Source organism: Myotis daubentonii, chromosome 10, assembly GCF_963259705.1.
Source record: "Myotis daubentonii chromosome 10, mMyoDau2.1, whole genome shotgun sequence".
Classification (NCBI taxonomy): Eukaryota; Metazoa; Chordata; class Mammalia; order Chiroptera; family Vespertilionidae; genus Myotis; species Myotis daubentonii.
Window position 1 is genome coordinate 80,134,487 of NC_081849.1, and position 20,322 is coordinate 80,154,808.

The window sequence follows — 20,322 nt, forward strand, 5'->3', positions numbered from 1 at the left end:
ATATTTTTGTCTTTTGACTAAGGGATGAAAACAAGAGTCTAACAGTTTCATTTAGCAGTATCTTGAAACTGTCTAAATTCCTGCAAATATTCTTGAGTCCCAATGCAAACAACAATGTAGAATACAAAAATCAGATCGAGGGTAACCATCAAAGGTCGAGAACCATTTCTTCAAGTTGCCTTTTGTTTGTACGTGTTTCATCACTTACATCCACAGCTCCACACTTACTGGAAGACAGTAAGTATTGGCCGAATGATTGAAAAAGGAATAGTTTTTTAAAAAAACACCAGAGGAAAGCAGATGGGAAGTGATTTGCCATTAGCAAGTTTTCACTAATGGAAATTCAAAGGGTGCATTTTGAAAAGTAAGAAATTGAGAGAAGGAATGTCTGAGAACAATACTGTATATAGAAACTAGGAACATGTGAGTAAAACTAAGATTTGACAACATAAACAATAGAGTAAAACACACACACAAAAATAAATCTGTGGAGGGGCATTAGGAGCACTAAACTGTGGTAATAATGACAAGATGCCAGGGGCTGTTTTGAAGCAAAGTGTTACAAAATTCCCTGTTCTGATGAGGACAGGGGAGACGTTACGTGTAGAGGTGATGAAGTTAGACGTGCATGTTAACATGTTAGTCTCAGCCACCAAAACAACAGAAATGGAGCAGCTGCTTTCCACGTTGGTGCCAGTGGAGGAGGGTGGCCACCGTAAGAAATACAAAATATCCCCACAAATTCCTACTTCTCGTGTTTCTCATATGCCATTCAATATCTCCAGTATTAGTGAACGTCTATAGTCAACATCTGCTGTATCTACATGACCTTCCTAAAGACAGAAGCTTCCTTTGACATTCCAGAACTATGTAACTAATTTAGAGAAGATGATAACTCTTCGATTGCTCAGCAATAAAAAATATAAATTTTAAAAAGTCTTAGTCTTGTGTAACATTTTCTTTGTTTAATGAAGCACAAGACATACAAACTACTTTCTAAAATAAAATATCTTTAAACCTGACACCATAATCTTAAGTAATCCTTTCCCCCTCTCAAAACTGTGATGTGCTTAAGTCTATTTTTCCTATATGGCATACATATAGGAAAGTACATGAAATTTATGGGGTAATTATACAGTGAACATCCCTGCTACCACCTGTCATTAAGACAGAGAACCGATTGCATCCGAGTCCCCACTCGTCATCCCTTGAGACAGCCACTATCCTGACTTCTGCGATGATCAATATAGCCACTTCTATGTACATATTACACTATTATTTACTTTCATCTGCTTTTAAGTTTCACACAAATGGAAGTATGCAGGATTTCATTTTGTGCCTGCCTTCATTCATTCAATATTATAATATTTGTCCATGTTGGTGTGTGTAGCCACAGCTCTCATTCTTTCTCACTGTTGTACAGTATTCCACTATATTAATAAGCTGAAAAAAATCTACAAATATTCCTAATAATATATTGATCTCATTAATTATCTTTTTCCTATAATCAACAAATGTCAGCCAGGCCTTATGAGCCCACTACAAGCTCTCACAATACAGCAGTCTTACCTCAGACACGCACCATATATGAAGAACATCGACATCATTACTCCATTTAAAATAAAAATCACACCAACATAAAAGCAAGCAGGGTCTCCCACTCCTTTAAAAAGACACAGATTATTTAGTATTTAATAAATACATGACTATCAAGTACCTGGACATAATGACTGCGGTGCTTTGTAATCAAGAACTCATCAAAGCATTTGCTTTACAGATTGCTTCTCTATTTAATAGTTCATTAGTGCTTCCCCCTTACATGAGATCAGTTACATTCAGATTTTATACTTTATTGTGGCTACATTTATACTTTCCCCCAATTAATTATTATTATAAGACTGTAGTAATTAGTTGGTGCTTCATTCTATTTAGGAAATAAATACTGCTACTGTTCAGTATCTGGAACTGTCTGTAGAGTCACTTGATGAATTACAAGAGAAAATCCATTGCGTTACTATCTTTTGCTTGGTTCTAGGATGAGTAAGATATGGGCCCTGACCTCAAAGAACAGCTTTAGACTATATGAGATAACCTAGTTATTTGATCCATCATTATGTATGTAGCCAGAACCTTAAACATTAACATATAATGAATCCCATGCACAAGACTAGATAGATAGACATGTATAAAATACATTAACACACAATGGACTAGGTGCTTTACAATCTTCATGTCATAATCCTCAGAACAAATCTATGAGGTAAGTTGTTATGGAAATAATTTTTAATGATTGAGAAAACAGAACATAGAAAATTTAAATTGCCCAGCCAGCATGGCTCAGTGGTTGAGCGGCAACCTTTGAACCAGGAGGTCATGGTATGATTCGTCGTCAGAGCACATGGCCAGGTTGCAGGCTCTATCCCTGATGTGGGGTGGGCAGGAGGCAGCCGATCAATGATTCTCTCCCATCACTGATGTTTCTATTTCTCTCTCCCTCTGAAATCAACAAAAATATTCTGAGAGTTGAAATGTTATTGCAAACAAATCTATTAAAACATATTTATAAAATATACTAAGCAGTCATGTTGTGGAGAATATGCAGAAATGAAGAGAAAAACAGCTATGTAAATGCTATGCAAGTAGATACACGTGACTTCGAATATCAGTTCAAAGGACAGCATCACAGTAGACTATAAAGTGAGAAACCGCACACGTCTTAAATAGCAGCAACCATTACAGATCCCGGAAAACGGTGACCTGTTCCAAAAGCGGTTCTTTGACTAAGATACCAACGTAGAAGGTGCATATGAAGAATGGAAAATATTTCTAAATCAATCTGCTATTGTATATCTGATTTTATGTTTCCATAACTAAATTTTCATATTAACTATCATAGGTATATATGTCACTGTTTAACCTACATCCCCACATTTAGGTATTCAAGCTACCCTAAAACTTTTTTGTATCTTATTCTGAAATGGAAGGAATGACTTAATGTCAGGACTGCCTTGCACTGAGGTATATTAATATTCTAATTCTAAATACTCATATTAGTAAGTACATAGCCTTCTCAGAAAATTACCTTAAAGAGGAATCAGTTATAGTCTTTTAAGAAAATCAATCACTAGTTTACAATAATTCTTAAAATAAGTCCTAATAGTATAAGATGTTTATGCAAACATTAGTGACAACATAGCAGCATTTTAGGAAAAATAAACATGCCTTCACAGCTTTGAACTTCACTTAGAGGTTGGACTCTTGTGACATTCCAGCAGGTCTTAGTTTCTATCCCAAATACATTCGTTATTCCCACAAATGTGCGATACCAGAAGGCCAGAATCACCTACAACAGATAAAAACAAAGGAGTGAAGGAAAATACATTATCTTCATAATTTTTCAAAATATCACTTGATGATGGTTGCCTTTGACATTATAAACTTTGACAAATTTATTTTAATCATTTCACTTGGGAAACAGTAATTTTATTATATACACGCATTATAAACTACAGTTGTATATTATAATGAACATCTGTAAAAATTTTTTATGTAATCAACATGCCTGTAATATACTCTTATAATCAACTCTAACATAATAGTAGCTGTAAAATCAAGTATAACATTCTATATTAAAACATGTTGATTAATAGTCATATAAATCTTTGTATTTTGCTATTTCATAACATGTTACTGAGGCCCTTGAATTTATTCAATTCATAGTCTAAAAAATATTTAACCAACTGCATATGGAATAATAGCTCCTGTGCCCATTAAAACTCTAACCAAGCAGATTTAACCAATTCTTCTCAATCTGAAATCCACTTTAAAAAGTGTAATAAAGACAAATGAATATAACAAAATATTGCAAACAAAATGGTCATCCTGGTAGATTTAAAAAATTATTTTATCTAGTTGGGGGAAATAATGCAAGATGATTTTTAAAAAGAAAAAAGAAAAGAGTTCAAAGTAAAAGTAAAAATTGCCTAGAGCCAAGTACTTTAAAAGGTTAGTGATCAGCCCTCTAGTCCAGCGGTTCTCAACCTGTGGGTCGCGGCTCCTTTGGCGGTCTAATGACCCTTTAACAGGGGTCGCCTAAGACCATCCTGCATATCAGATATTTACATTACGATTCATATCAGTAGCAACATTACAGTTATGAAGTAGCAACGAAAATAATTTTATGGTTGGGTCACAATATGAGGAACTGTATTTAAAGGGCCAGAAGGTTGAGAACCACTGCTCTAGTCTCTCCGCAGGCATATAAAAACACATAGAGTTTTTCAATATTATATTACTCTTACTAATGAATATTATATATATTTCAGAGAGGAAGGGAGAGAAAGATAGAAACATCAATGATGAGAGAGAATCATCGACTGGCAGCCTCCTGCACACCCCCTACTGGGGACAGAGCCCACAACCTGGGCATGTGCCCATGCCCGGAATTGAACCCAGGACCCTTCAGTCCACAGGCCAATGCTCTATCCACTGAGTAAAACCGGCTTGGGCTGAAAATCATATATTATTATTCCTACTAAAAAACTTTGTAAACATCTTTCCATGTCCAAAAAGCATAGATTTACTATTTCATAACTGAATTTTATAAAACTGACATTCTGTTAAAATGTATAATTTTTGTTTTTGTGCATTTATCATACAGGTACAAAACATTACCACAGTGAATGAATGTGCTAAGAATTATACTCCTAGAATTATACTCCTAGAATTATACTCCTTTCAGGGATGTAGCTTGATACAGTAGAACGCCTTGGCTTTGAAATCAAAACTGAACTCAACTTTTCACTTTACAAGTTATGGTTTCCATGGCCTGAAGCAATCCTTCAGCCTCTGAAATGCAGCTCTAAAATGTTCAGATGCCCAGGTTTCAATTTAAAATCACTCATCACATTAAAATCTCAAACTTAATGGGAAAAAAATCAAGATTCCAACAATGAGATGACAAAAATATTAGAGTTATTGCTCCAATGAGCAATTCTGAACATGTTTAAAACAAATGGAAACACAGAAAGTCTTAGGAAAAAATGAAGTCTTAGCAAAAAACAAACAAAACACAGAATATATAAGGAAAAAAATAAATGAAAAATACAATAACCAAAATAAAAATTCAATGGATGGGCTTAACAATAGAATGAAGGAAACTGAGGGAAATAATCACTGAATTGGCAAATAGAACACTAGAAATTACTCCATTTGAGCAACTAAGAGACTGAAAAAAATCATAACAAACCCCTAGGGACCTGTGGGGCTACAACAAAAGAGCTAATGCTTGTGTCAACGGAGTCTTAAGAGGAGAGGAGAAAGAGGAAACTAAACCTGAGCAAACCAAAAATAGGATAAAACCAAAGAAATCCACACCAAAGGTATCACACTTTTTAAAACTTTTAAACATCATACTTTTGGACACTTGTGAAAACTAAAAAAGATAAAATAGTGAAAGCAACAAGGAAGAGAAAAAAATCTTTCCTTAAAAAAGAAAAACAATTCAACAAGTAGATTTCTCACCAGAAACCATGGAGGGCAAGAATAAAGTGGCACATTTGTCCAATGCTGAAAGAAAAGCTGTCAATACAGAATCCTATATCCAGCAAAAATAGCCTTCAAGAATTAAAGGTAGCTCGACATAAAAAATTAAGGAAAGCTAAGAAAATATGTTGTCATAGATCTATCCTAAAGAAATGACTAAAGAAAATTCTATGAACAGAAATGAAATTATCAGGAAGAAACAATTTTTTAAAATAGATAAAATACTTTTCTTCTCCTTTTGAGTTCTAAAAAATAAGTATGATGGCTAAAAAGCAAACATCTGATGTAGTTTTAAATGAATGTAGAGAAAATATTTAAGATGATTATGTTATAAAGGGGTAGGTGTAAAGAGATATAAAGAAAGGTAAGGTTTAATTAGAGCTAGTAACATGATAATAGCAGAAGACTGAATAAGTCACATATAAAATGTAATAGCTATAACCACTAGAAATCTATATAAAGAATATTAAAACACTATAGTTAAATTAAAATAGAATACTAAAAAATGTACTAATAACTCACAGGAAGACAGAAAAAGAAAACAGGAAAATGAAAATCCAGAACAAAGAAAAAACAAAAAATTATAGATTTAAGCCCAAACATATTAATTACATTAAAAGTGGTAAAATACACCAATCAAAAAATAGAGATTGACAGATGCTAGATGATATTCAAAATCAACTGTAAATTCTATACAAAAGCAACAGAAGATGGAAAAATAAAAGTATTACCATTAACAACAGTGAAAATAGTATTTATAGAAGACTGTATGGCTGAAAAATACAAAATACCGCTGAGACAAAAATGATTGGAGATCTATTCTATACCATCATCATAGATTGGAGGGTTTAATATTAAGATGTTGACTCTTTCCAATATATGTATAAATCCAATGCAATCCCAATAAAAATCTCAATAAGATATTTGGAGAAACTGATCAACTGACTCTAACATTTACATAGAAACACAATTTTGACACGGAAAAACAAAGTTAGAGAACTACCTTGTTTTAAGATTTACCATAAAGTTACAACCATCAAAGCAGTGTGGTATTGGCATAAATATGGACCTATAGGACAACAGAATAGTAGGGAATCCAGAAACAGATCCATACGTAATAATGTCACTCAATTCTTAACATATATGCCAGGGCAATTCAATGGAAAAGGACAGTTACCACAAAGACGCACATGGGAACTTTTTGGTATTATTTTCAATGTTTTATAACTCAATGGTGGTTTGGTTATACAGTTTTATACATCTGTCAAATGTATAACTAAAAGAACTGTGTACTCAACATGGTGTGTTCTATCGCATGTAAGTTACACCTCAACAGAGCTAATTAAGTGAAGAGAAAGCAGCCAGAAAGAGGGAAGATATGTCAGCATGTATTACTAAGGATTCCGCTATAAAATATATAAATTATGCCCACAAATAAGAAAACAGCCATCAAATAGGTGACAAATATTTACACAGGTAATTGACAGAAGTTCAAATGTCTATTAAACATGAAAATATTCTTAACTCCACAAAAAATAAGGGAAGTACAGATTAAAACAAATCCAAGAGAGGGTTTGATACTCTATTCAACTATAAGGACACACACAATCAATAAACTTGAAAGGTCCCCTCCTTTATAAAACATCGTGTTCACTTACTATTTTTAACGAATAAAAAAGAATCACTCAAATTGCACTCACCTCTGGATAAAGATGGAAGCGTTTCACTGTGTTGATTACAAGGGGATACTCAGTGAGCCTGTCATTCATAATTGTCCACAGTCCTTCCAGAAACGAAGGTGCTTGAATAATGGTCTTGAAGTAGGAATAATAAAGTCCCTTAAAAAGGCACAAATTGTCAATATAAGTAAAGTTTGAACATATTTATTTTTATAAGTCCTTTCAGAACAGTTTTTCTGTAGGAAAAGGTTAATAAGAAGGCCTCCCAGTTCCTCCTTGCTACTACTGCCTTCTTAGGCTCAAAAGGCATACTTTTTAGGTTATCAATGTGCTATTCCTTCATAAGTTCTGTAGGTTTCAATGGATGTAGAGAAAATATTTAAGATGATTATGTTATAAAGGGGTTAGGGTAAAGAGATGTAAAGGTAAGGCTTCTATACCTCATTAGAGCTAATAAAATGATAATAGCAGAAGACTGTAATAAGCCATGTATTACATTTTACAGATTATATATCAAAACAACCAAAAAATATTAGAGGTTTTAAAGTTCCCTCTTAAAAGTGATTATCTTGAAGTCAAGAGCTAAAAAAAAAGGGGGGGAGGGGAGAAAAAGTTAGGTACTAGTAAAATATGGGTTCTCCCAATTCTAACCCGACAGTAAGCATTTTCTGATCACATTTGATGCCTTATATCACTTCTTAAGTGTTGTCCTTGTTCTCCTCTTCCTCAACTATTATAATTGGCCTTCATTATCTTAAAGAGAGGTCCATGTCAGGAAAGGAGGAGAGAAAATGAGGTAAGCAAAAGAATCCTGAAGCACTTTCTACCTGAGTGATAACCCTAAGTCATAGCTTGAGGAACAATGCAGTTCACCAAAAACGCATTTCAGTTCCTCATAACTGTCTGCTAATTATGTCCATAAATTAAGCTACAAATTAATTCATTAGAAAAAAAGAACCTAACCATTTCGGTGCGAAAAGTCATTTCCCGTTCCAAAGATGAGAGGTGAGAAAAATGACGATCATTTTCAAAAAGTATTGATAAATGTATCCTAGAAAGAAGAAAAAAAGCACCATATTATAATAAAAACATGTTTCAGACACGTCCTAAAATAACTAAGTTATAGATAAATCTTTACAGTAAACATTGACTTAACTTTATAGTTTGTTTCCTGGCCTGTCTGTCTTCAGGCATTCAGTCTAAGTACAGCACCCACTGAAACTCAACTCCAGGCCCTCAACCAGAAAGGAGGTTACGTTTGGGTTTGTTAATTTCACAAGTGCCTCTAATGTACCAGCTTGTGGAAATGCCTCTGTAAGTGTTGAAAAGCTGTGGAATGTCATTTTAAATAAAACTACTTTACATGAAAGCTATTATAAATAAGGATAATTCCATATACGGAAGGAATCAGCTTTCAAGTGTCAAAGAACTCAGAACATCAAGATGTTTTATCCGAGCAGCTGAAGGCAACAGCTGCAGGCAGAGGAGATGGGGCATGTGTGCTGAGCAAAAGGGGTACAGAAAATAAACGGAGCAATTTTGCTTTCCTTCACTTACATAGCAGACTCTTTCCAATGAACAGAAAACAAAGCAAAATTCCACATACCAATCCTGTCTCCACTCACCTTCATCGACATGTGGGGCGTGTGCCAGGCTACCAATAATGGCCAGGGATATTTCTTACCATCACAGCCCTAGTTCTAACATCAGAGCCTCCCTGCAGACCAAACGGCCAGAACAGCACTGCCCCAAGAAGAGAAATCCCGGAGCTCAGATAAAAATGGAAATATGTAAGAGGAAAACTACTATAATTTTTACCAAAAACATCACTTGTGCAAAGTAAGGTACATGTGCACTGATGTCTCATTTAACTCTGTGTTACCACTGAGAGTCTTGATCTTCATTTCTACCCGATTTCCAAGTGACAGGTGTTACTACAAGTTAACATCTAAGCTTATGTCAGCTAGCACACTCCGTTACTGTAAAGTAAGGGAGTTTTGTAGATGAAATAAACATGCAGAGTACATTAGAAAATCTAGATATTTAAGAAATACAGGAGTGAATCCTTTGGTAAAGCACAAGTATTGTAAGGCATAAGTTACTATTCCCCTAACATGCCCATTTTGTAAATGCTGCTTCACATATGCCATTTTTAAAAAGGCAATCTGGCCCTAGCCAGTCTTGCTCAGTGGGTAGAGCGTTGGTCTGCCAGGTTCCATTCAGATCAAGGGTACATATCTTGGTTGCAGGCTCCTCCCTGGCCCGAGCCCTCGTGCATGAGGCAACCAAACACATCGATGTCTCTCTCTCTTCCACTCTCTCTAAAAGATCAATGGGAAAATATCCTTGTGTAAGGATTTAAAAATAAACAAAGTGTAAAGAAAAGTAATCTGTATGTATCAACTGATAGATACACAGATGATGTTCTATACACATACCAAACAGTTATGGCTTATTGTGTATGAACAGTGATGGCAATTTTTAATTAAAATGCTTTTATTTATTTCAAACTGAACCTAATCTTACCAATGCATAACTCCCACAAAGATACCTGGAAAAAGAAAAAGAAAAAAAAGTCATTAAAAGTTGCTTTCATATGATAATTATAATATACCCTTAAACCAACTATTTCAAATGCATTCCCTGCATGTCTAGCGAGAACACACAAGCGAGGTGGCTAAGTCTGTCTACGTAAGTTAGGAAAAAATCCAGAAGCTCATAAAACAAATTGTGAGCAGCACTTACCTCTGCAGGGGGAGTTGAGGAGCCAAAGGGGGGAGACTTGGGAGATCATGTCTCCTTCACAAAATTTGCAAAAGAGTGATGAAATTCCTGATGATTTTTTTCAGTATCCTCTTATTATCACTGTTATTCTCTATTTCTTTAAATCAACTTTTAACAAAAGGCTCACATATACACAACATGGCCAGCCCCATCCTTCCAGAAGTGATCGGGCCACAGGAGCCACTCCAGCCCACTTCCCCTGGTGCTCAGCAGAAGATGGCAAAGGCAGGAAATGCTTCCTCAGCAGCCCCCCCCCCCCCCGAGAGCCCCTTCCCCAGACCCAGCCTGGGAGGCTCACCTGGAGTCCCCAGGTCAGCGCTGTGGGAAGGAGGCTTATCGGGGAGTTGCCAGGCAGGTCAGACCATGACACCACGGTGACCCCAGAGGGCGGACTTGTTGAGGAGCTCCACACACTGTGTGACCCCTCCGGTGGCTGGCACTCTGTTTGTTTTTAAGGGACCATGGAGCTGGGGAGAAGGGATGGCTGGAGGCCAACTTAAACCACCACAAATCCCCATTCTTACAGGTTTCAGCAGGTTTTCTTGAACAAACACGTTCTAGAGCAGTGGTTCTCAACCTTCCTAATGCCGCGACCCTTTAATACAGGTCCTCATGTGGTGGTGACCCCCAATTTCATTGTTACAAATTAAACATAATTAAAGCATAGTGGTTAATCACAAAAACAATATGTAACTATATATGTGTTTTCCGATGGTCTTAGGCGACCCCTGTGAAAGGGTCATTTGACCGCCAAAGGGGTCGCGACCCACAGGTTGAGAACCTCTGTTCTAGAGTGTTGTAAACCTTTGGTTAATTTCCAAAGATCTGAAAAAGTTGATTCTCATAATATTCCAAGTATTTTTTGTTACTGTCACAGAGGAGTGAATTTACTTAGCTCTTCCTGATGTCCTGTCTCCCCTCCAAGACTTTATAAGGGTATGTCTTACGGTGGTCCCAAAATATACTTGGCAATACATTTCGCAGACCACCACCAATAACCTCTTAAAGATTCAAAAAATTACTCAACTTGGCTAACAAAATAAGTGCAAATCAATAACACAATAATAATAAAAGTAATAATAAACACCGCAATGTTCAAGACTCCCAATCACACTTCTCAGTCTTCTTCCATATTCCTAGCCATCCTGGGCTCTTCCTCACAACTGCTCTATACATCTCGGAAGATTTGCTTGTTTTACACCATGACCAGCAAACTACTGTTCCTGTCCTCTAGCTAAGCATGGTCACTTACAAAATAATACTTTCTAAAATATTTTCATTGATTTTTAGAGACAAAGGGAGAGGGATAGAGAGAGAGAAACATTAATGATGAGAGAGAATCATGGATCGGCTGCCTCTTGCACGCCCCCTACTGGGGATGCAGCCTGTAACCCGGGCATGTGCCCTGAGAATCATACTGTGACCTCCGGGTTCCTAGGTCATAGCTCAAGGACTGAGACACACCGGCCAGTTGTTACATTTTTAAAGGTTGTAAAAATAAGGAAGAAGAATAGACAATGGAGACTGTATGTGGCCTGAGACGCTTAAAATATTTACTACTTGGCTCTTTACAGAAAAGGTAGGTAGGTATTCACTACATATGTTAACACTTTTTATTGAAACAGAATCAACTCTGGACCGCTTTGAAATGGAACCTGCACCTTCTCCCCCCACTCGGAACAGCTGCCCCCCTGATAAGGCTCCATTGGCTTTAAAATACACAGACCCGTGCCCTGGGCACCAGAAGGTTTCAGCTCAAACCCCTGGAGGGGGGCGGGCAGAGGCAGCCAAGGTTTCCCCCTCTCTCAAAAACAAACACAAAATCAATGAAAAAACAATCCATAAATAAAATACAAAGAGACTGCCCTACGCAACTACATTTGTATCCTCCTTCTCATTCTCCAGACAACTACATGTACTGGCGAAACTCTTAGAAGTTACATTTAAGGAAAAGGGGGAAATAAAATGTCCGATGAAATCCGTCCAGCTTTCCAAAAGTCCGCGCAACATTCCTCGTGTCCCTCCCTCCCTCCCGTTAGCCCACGGCCCGCGCCTGAGAACATGACAAGGCGGATGCCAGTCCCCTGACCGCAGGAGGTCGGGACCCGGGGACCCAGCCATCGACGCGACCGAGACCCTGTGGCACCGGCACCCCACAGGCCCCTCCTGCCCACAGCGGGGTCACCACCACGTTTCTCCGCACCTCACTTTTCTACTCCCTGTCGCCTGCCCAGCGGCCCCTCTCCCTCCTCCACCCTCAAGGGCGAACCCCTCGTTTTTTACAACCACTAAGTGGGTGCCCTGATTAAAATACCCGGTGGGTGTTCACTGTGCCCGAAAACCCCGAGAAGTGCTTGAAAACAAGGGGGCGGGGCTCTTGTCCGCGGTTTCCGGGAGCCTGGACCTGGCCTGTTAAACCGATGCCCCAGACGCACCCCAAACCTCCCCACCCCGAGGCTCCCGGCGGGCGCTCACCTAGGCCCACGGTGGCCCGCACGGAGAGCTGGCGCCGCCGCAGCAGGTGCACCTTGTCGCGCAGCTGCTCCAGGAGGCAGCCGAGCCCCTGGAAGCGCCGGCCCAGGAAGCTCTGGGAGAGCACCTCCACCCGCACCCCGTTCTGCGCCCTCGGCTTGCGGCTCCTCCGCGGGGAGTGCGGCCGGGCGCTGCCGGGCAGGGAGCCGCCGCTTACGGACCGGCGCGGCGCCGGCTGCTCCGCCTCCGCCTCCGGCTCCCCGGCCCCGGCGGCCCGGCCCCGCCGCCTGGGCCGCGTGGAGCGGGGAGAGGCCGGCCGCGCCTTCGAGGCCGCCGCTTCGGGTTTCTTCCTCCTCTGCCTCGGCATTTTCTCATAGTCCCTGTTCCACGGGCTGCGTCTCCCGGCGCGCACGGCCTCAACGACTCGGCCCGCCGCCGTTGAGACCCCTGGAGCGGGGCGTGAGGTCCAGGCGGCCCGCGCCCCTCGGGCGCCTCCCACGCGCAGCCTCCCACGCGCGCAGCCTCCCACGCGCAGCCTCCCACGCGCGCAGCCTCCCACGCGCACAGCCTCCCGCGCGCAGCCTCCCGCGCGCAGCCTCTCACGTGCGCAGCCTCCCACGCGCACAGCCTCCCACGTACACTGCCCCACGTGCAGCGCCCCACCTGCAGCGCCCCACTAGCAGACCCCCCAGGGGCAACGCCCCCAGTGCACAGCCTCTATTAACTAGATTTCCCTTTTAATCAACTTCTTTGCTCGTTGCCTGGAGTTTCCAATTCTTTGGTTCCCTCGGTGTCCTAAGAGAATAAAGCATCTTCTTACCGCCCGTGAAAGTACAAATATGGTCATTTTTATCATTAAAACATTTTTATAAGAATGTTTATTGTGCTGTCATTTCTATCAAGTCAAAAATTAGAAATAACCTCAACATCAAATAAATGATAGAACACTCGGACAGTGCAGCATTCATTACTAAGTTGACTGAAGTCATTTTGAACGAATAATGATATAGGAAAATACTCAGTGTTAAAGGGAAGGGAAGCAGGAGATATGTATGTGATTCAGATACATGGTGAACACGTAGAATTAACCATATGCTAGGCTCCAGTCCAGTCCTTTTACATAAAGGACTCGTCTATAGAAAATTAGCCACTCTACTATTTATTTCCTCCTCTGAAAAATGCTGAAGCACTTAAAGCTTAGTATGTGCTTAATAATAAAAACGCTTAGTACGTGCTTAATAAAAAAAGTTTTATATCTTGCTCTAGATTGATCATATTCAGAATAAAATGATGAGTATTAGTTTTAATTTTTTGCTTACCTGGATTCTTTGTCATTAAGTTATATGTTAGTTTTATTATTAAACAGTAATACAAGTTCTAGGTTCACTAGTTAACTCAGAAAACTGGCAAACAGTTGCCTAAATAACTAGGCATCCTCTTACTCAGTGGAGAATGGATTTCGTTAGGGGAAGAAAAGGGGGCACTGAATTTTATTCAGTTGACTAGCATCATGATAGGCTTTCATCATTTCATGACTACTCTACCATTAATCACTTATTTTGACCTACTAACTTGGAACAGACAGTTGTTTCAGCCATATTTAACGACATAGTTATTAATGACAATAACTTAAAATAGTATGCTGTGGTGAACTGACAATTAAAATAATACACTATTATTTGATTTAATACAATATATTCTCACCGTATCTTATTCTCTTTGAAATGAAGTGATCTCATGATTTAGCAAATCATTTATTTCTTTCACTTAGAGATTTTGAATGTAGTCATCTATATCTAAGCCTCATCTCCGTTTTCGTTTTCCCTTTTGTCTTTCAGTGAACCTGATGTGTAATTTTTGCCAAAAAATGCAATGAAACTGTATAACCAGCAGGTGGCAATAACGACTTGTAAATCAAAATTTAACATTTTAGGTAGTTTTAACTTTTATTTTTAAAAAGAAATATCACTGTTCTTGTAATAAATCAGTTCACTAAATATGAAATCTAGGAAAATTCCAAATATAACTCTGATAAAAATAATTACATTGCATATTTCATTTTTCAAAATAATTAAGACATTCATCATGGCCAATGTTTGGTTTTGCATTTAATATAGTAATGACTTTGCTTTAATTGATTCAGATAATTTTAATCAAATTTAAATGTTACTTTACACAAATACATAGATATAAATTTAAGTGGATCGCTCAGTTATGTCTCTGTCTAGCATGGTTATATGGAATGGGAAAGATAGAGGTCGTTCAAAGAACATCATTTTGAAAATTTAAAATTTCCCACCTGAAATTTGATAATTTAAAATACTAATTTCACTTTACTTGATACTTTCTGCACAAAAGATGGGTTTGTATTTGTGCTGTTTCAGTTTCTTTTATGTTCAAGTACTTTTTTCTCTTTTATAGTGCAAGGAGTTGGAATTGCCATCCAAGTGTTTATCTCTAGTCTGCCATCATTAGTCCCAAAGATGGTAACAAAATTCTTAGAATCTCATAATTATGTCAGCTACAATTGAACCACAAGATTCTCTCAGAGCAATTTGATTTTCTAATTTTATTTATTTCAATTAAGAAGTTTTAAAAAGGTAAACCAGCACAGCCAGTGGGGCCCAGTGGTTGAAGGTCAACCAGGAGGTCATGGTTTGATTCTCGATCAGGGCACATGTCCTGGTTGCAAGCTTGATTCCCAGTGTGGGGCATGCAGGAGGCAACCAATCAATGATTCTTTCTCATCATTGATGTTTCTCTCTCTCTCTAAAATCAATAAAAATATTTTTTTAAAAAAATAAAATAAGGTAAATCAAATGGGATTTATATTTTACATTTTTGCATCTTATATTTTTGCAAGTCTTCCAATAACTTCACAAAGATGAAAGAAACGTTTTTGCTTCATTATGTATCTCTATTTTTGTCTCCCCAAAATAGGATGGCCATAGGTATGTGCATCTTGGTGGCTATTTTCTAATTTAACATGTACTATATACATGTTAAAAGAATTTTTTCAAATTTTTCTTCAGTTACATCTGCTGAAAAAAATGTCTCCGCACATGTATCCTATGTAATAAAAGCCTAATATGCTAAGTGTCCAGTCATCCGGTCATCCCTTCAACCAATCAAAGCGTAATGTGCTAATGATATGCTAAGGCCACTCAACCACTTGCTATGATGTGCACTGACTGCCAGGGGGGCAGATGCTCTTACCGGTAGGTTAGCTTGCTGCTGGGATCTGGCAGATCAGGACAGAGTGAGATGAGCAGGACACACCCTGGAGCCCTCCTGCAGTCCCTCCTCAGCTGGCCAACCTCCCGCATCCCTCCCCAGCCCCTATCGTGCACTGGTGGGGTCCCTCAGCCTGGCCTGTGCCCTCTCGCAATCCGGGACCCCTCAGGGGATGTTGGAGAGCCGGTTTCGGCCTGATCCCGCAGGCCAGGCCGAGGGACCCCACTAGTGCATGAATTCGTGCACCAGGCCTCTAGTATATTATAAAACAACTGTTTTAGACTAAAACCTTTACATATCTTGATTGATTCACTTTTAAACAGTAACTTCATAGCCATTGAATTACTTTGTATGGCATGCTTACGTCCTGGGTGGAGGCAGGCCTTCTTATAGGAGAAAATGCAACATCACCACAAAGCAGACAGCTTGAATGTACATACATCTGTGTGTGCTGCTTTGCATACCACTGCCAATGTCATGCAGATGTCCAAAGGAGAAAAGGCATCTGTAATAAGTGGGAATTTCTGGGGGTTCCGGTCTACTTCCTGTGTCTACAAGGGGCCTATTCTCCTTTTACAACTGGAGCTCTCTCAGCCATCCATCCTCCGATTGGTTCCCCAGGCCCATGCCAGGTGAAACGAGACCTCCTTGACCTTGGACAGCTTTACACAGGCATGTTTCATTAAAAGGCATGTTTCATGAGTTAATGGATGAAGGAGAATTCCTTCACCCCCTACATGCGGAGACGGCCCGATTGCATAGTATATGCTCACTGACTTCAGCAGAAGGGTCTTCAGTATACATCGTTAATTGACAACCAACATATACACAACCACATACATATGTACATATAACACTCTGGTGACAGCTCCATGGACCGACTCCAACATATTGAGATTATTTTTACTTGCCACCAAAGTGACTAATGCAAGAATGACCACATTCAATCCTAATAGGCAGAAGTCTTAGAATATATTAAAGAATAAATTATAAAATAGATATGGGCAGATTAAGTGCAAAACAGCAAACACGGCAAAGATACATAGGCATCTGGATGCTATGTTTTATATTACATGATATTTTAGATTGACTTAAGATTTAACTTTATGACATAGTGGTCTAGAAATATTACCGGATTTGGGCCCGGTATGTTTTGGGCTGTTTCTCTACCTCTGATGTCCTCAACTATGAAATGAAGACTTTGGACTACACAGCCTCATTTGATTCTCGTTAAATGTGGACATATATTTGGGTAGCTGGAAAGACGTACCTGTTGAGCCATACAGTGCCCTGTACCAAATTCTCTTCTTCCCAGGGCTCCCCTTCTCTCCAGCTCTGTGTTCTGATTCCAGCCCGAGGGTCTGACTCTGCAGTTCACCCCACAGTGTGTCCCCCATCCTGTCCTCCAGTTGCAGCACCTCTCACCACCAGCCCCGATGAGCACAGCCTCCCCATCTCCTCTCTCTGACCTGTTCAGCCCAGCCCCAACCTGGCTCCCGCGGCACACCTGGTCTCTTCCTCTGGCTCCTCCCTGACTTCACTCGCTGTCCAGTCTCTGAGGGCAGTGGGCTCCATTGTTCCCCTTTTCTATTACGTCCACGTTCTCGAAGGCTACATGGCAACTAGGCCCTGTGCCTAAGTAAGGACATCAAGCCCAGCTGACTGTCCCGTGGGCAGCAGAGTCCTGCTTCCGCATGGCTATGACCCACCCACAAAAGAGGAAGGTAGGACTTCAAAATTCCCTCTGGCCTGCAGTCTGTTCGAACACTTCTGGAGACACTTACCAGTGATGATTTATAGTCAGTTAGGAGAAAAGGTGCTGAGTTATACAATATGTATGTTTCTTAGTTAAGGCCGTGTACCTTGGGTTCAGAAAAGGCAAGCTAAATGGTGTTGTTGTTTTTTAATTCTTATATTTTACAGCTATTTGTGTGAGGGGTTAGTGCAGTGTGTTATGAGTAAAGGAAGAACTTGGGGATCTGGCTTTCCCATTTACTGAAGGTCACAATCTCTCTAAGCCTCAGTTTTCTCATACTTTAAATGGGAGTAATAATAGCTCCTACCTCATAGATTTGTTGCAAAGATTAAGCCAATGTACATAAAGTGTGTAAATATAGTAAATGTTTTATAAAAGGTAGCAATTATTACCATATCAAAACTCAGGATGGAGAAGAATTATTTATATTATCTTCCCAAAGAACCAGCTATAATTCTCCTTGAAAAAACAAGGGGGGGGGGTGCGGGGGTAAAAATAGACTAATATAAACTGAGAGCCTATGGCCACACAATGCTCTCAAGTAGGCAATATTATCTTCTTTTCACAGATAAAATAAATTGAGGCAGGGAGGAGATTCTAGAACACTCACTCTTAACTCACAAATACACAAGATTTTACTTCCCTGGAAGTTCTCAAAGTTGACAAGTTGGGCCCTAAAGAATGAAGAGAAAAGATTTGCTATCTTTTTTATTTTGCATTTTAAAGTAACAGCTCTAGTGAGATATAATTCACATACGATAGCATGCATTCTTTTAAGTGCAGGATTCACTGACTTTAATATATTCACAAGGTTGTGCAACTGTCACCACTATCTAATTCCACATTCTCACAGTTGTGTAGTGCTATCTCATTGTTGTTTTCATTTGCATTTCCCAAATGACATGTGATGTTGAGCATCTTTTCATGCTCATTTGTGATCTGTTTATCTTCTTTGGTGAACCATCTGTTCACAGATCGGTTGACTATATTCATGTGGGTGTATTTTCTGGGCTCTCTATTCTATTTTGTTGATCTTCTCTATTGTTTCACCAAGAGCATACCATCTTTTTTTTTTTTAATATATTTTATTGATTTTTTACAGAGAGGGAAGGGAAAGAGATAGATAGTTAGAAACATCGATGGGAGAGAAAGATCGATCAGCTGCCTCCTGCACATCTCCCACTGGGGATGTGCCCGCAACCCAGGCACATGCCCCTGACCGGAATCGAACCCGGGATCCCTCAGTCCGCAGGCCGACGCTCTATCCACTGAGCCAAACCGGTTTCAGCTCATACCATCTTTATTACTGTAGCTTTTTGGTAAGTTTTGAAATTGGGTACTGTCAGTTCTCCACCTTTGTTCTTCTTCAATTTGTATTGGATATTCTGGGTCCTTTGCCTCACCACCTAAACTTTAGAATTGGTTTATTTTAATATATATATGAAATAAAGATATATATATATGTATAGATATAGATATAAATTGTTGTTGTTGATTTCAGAGAGGAAGGGAGAGGGAGAGGGAGAGATAGAAACATCAATGATGAGGGAGAACATTGATCAGCTGCCTCCTGCACGCCCCCCACAGCGGGTTCCTGTCCGCTGAAAGAAGCAAACACACCCCCACTGGGCACCCTGGCACCAAGATCTCTGTTTCTAATACAGGGGTCCCCAACTAAAAGGAATCTCTTATAAACCACTGACAACAGGGATGATGACGATGATGATGGTGATGATTTTGCCATGAAAGACAGAGGCTGAGGAACTGTATCAGCTTAAAAAAAAACTAAAGAAACATTTAAAAATGCAATACGTGACCCTTCACTGGATCTTTCCCGAGGGAAATGATATGCCACAGAGGACATCACTGGGTCACTAGACATAACTGGAGTACAGACAGCAGATCTCAGCCTTGTTCCACTGCTAAATGTCCTGAGGTTGCTAACTCTACCAGGATGTTTCATGGGATCTTCTTGGTTTTAGGAGCTACACTTTGAATTGCTTAGGGATAATAGGGCATGATATGTGAAATTTACTCTCAAATGATTCAGAAAAACAATCTATATATATATAAGCCTAATATGCAAAGTGTCCCCTCGGGAGTTCAACCGACCAGTTCGATCACTCGCTATGATCGCTGACCACCAGGGGGTGGCGTGGAACAAAGGGAGGCCCTGGCCGGCAGCTGGCAGCCACTAGGGACCCTACCCGTGCACGAATTTCGTGTACTGGGCCTCTAGTTTGTATATATTGCATGTGTGTGTGTGTGTGTGTGTGCGCGCGCGCACGCACGTGCATGCATATGCTCATGTGCACTACTATGAGTGCAAATGCTAAAAGAAATGAGTCAAAAAGTTAATAATTGGCCAATCTAAGTAAAGTACAGGGTTTCTTTATACTATTCACGTACCTTATCTGTAAGCTTAGAATTATTCCAAATAAAAGATTGTTACAAGGTTGGTGTTTGGCACACGCAGAAAATGCCGGGTAACAGATTAGACTTCTGCAAGAGCAGGAGGCGTGATAACGTCAGCTTCTGAAGGACTGTCATGTGGAAGGATTAGGGCTGAGTTTGGCTAATCTTATTTGGTGTCAGCCTGCTGTGTAATGTCATTACATCACATCCAGGAGCTCAGGGTTGGAATGAGAGGCAGGCGTCCTTTAAGCTCCGTGGCGTCTCCCTATCATTCTGCGCAGAAGGGCCAGGTTCCCGCACTCTGAGTGCTCACAGGGAGAGGGATGAGTGAAGGGGACCACGGGTGGGACATTTGGAACTAGTGGGGACTTGACAGCAATGTCTTCTCTGTGGGGTCTTCAAAGGCAAAACCAAACCCTGTGTAGTAGTCCCGTGGGC

The 20,322-nt window shown here is 39.8% G+C and overlaps 1 protein-coding gene across 1 annotated transcript in view; it reads right to left on the minus strand.

The window, feature by feature from the left end:
• The window catches only part of DPY19L2 (dpy-19 like 2), a 46,003-nt gene extending 33,027 nt beyond the window's left edge, over positions 1–12,976 (minus strand). The window contains exons 1-6 of the mRNA XM_059655850.1: positions 12,483–12,976; positions 9,750–9,774; positions 8,187–8,274; positions 7,245–7,382; positions 3,223–3,343; positions 1,570–1,663 (exon numbers count right to left, since the gene is read on the minus strand). Coding sequence (XP_059511833.1) covers positions 1,570–1,663; positions 3,223–3,343; positions 7,245–7,382; positions 8,187–8,274; positions 9,750–9,774; positions 12,483–12,846 — 830 coding nt within the window. The 5' untranslated portion in view covers positions 12,847–12,976. The remainder of the gene's footprint in view (positions 1–1,569; positions 1,664–3,222; positions 3,344–7,244; positions 7,383–8,186; positions 8,275–9,749; positions 9,775–12,482) is intronic.
• Positions 12,977–20,322: the final 7,346 nt, after the last annotated feature.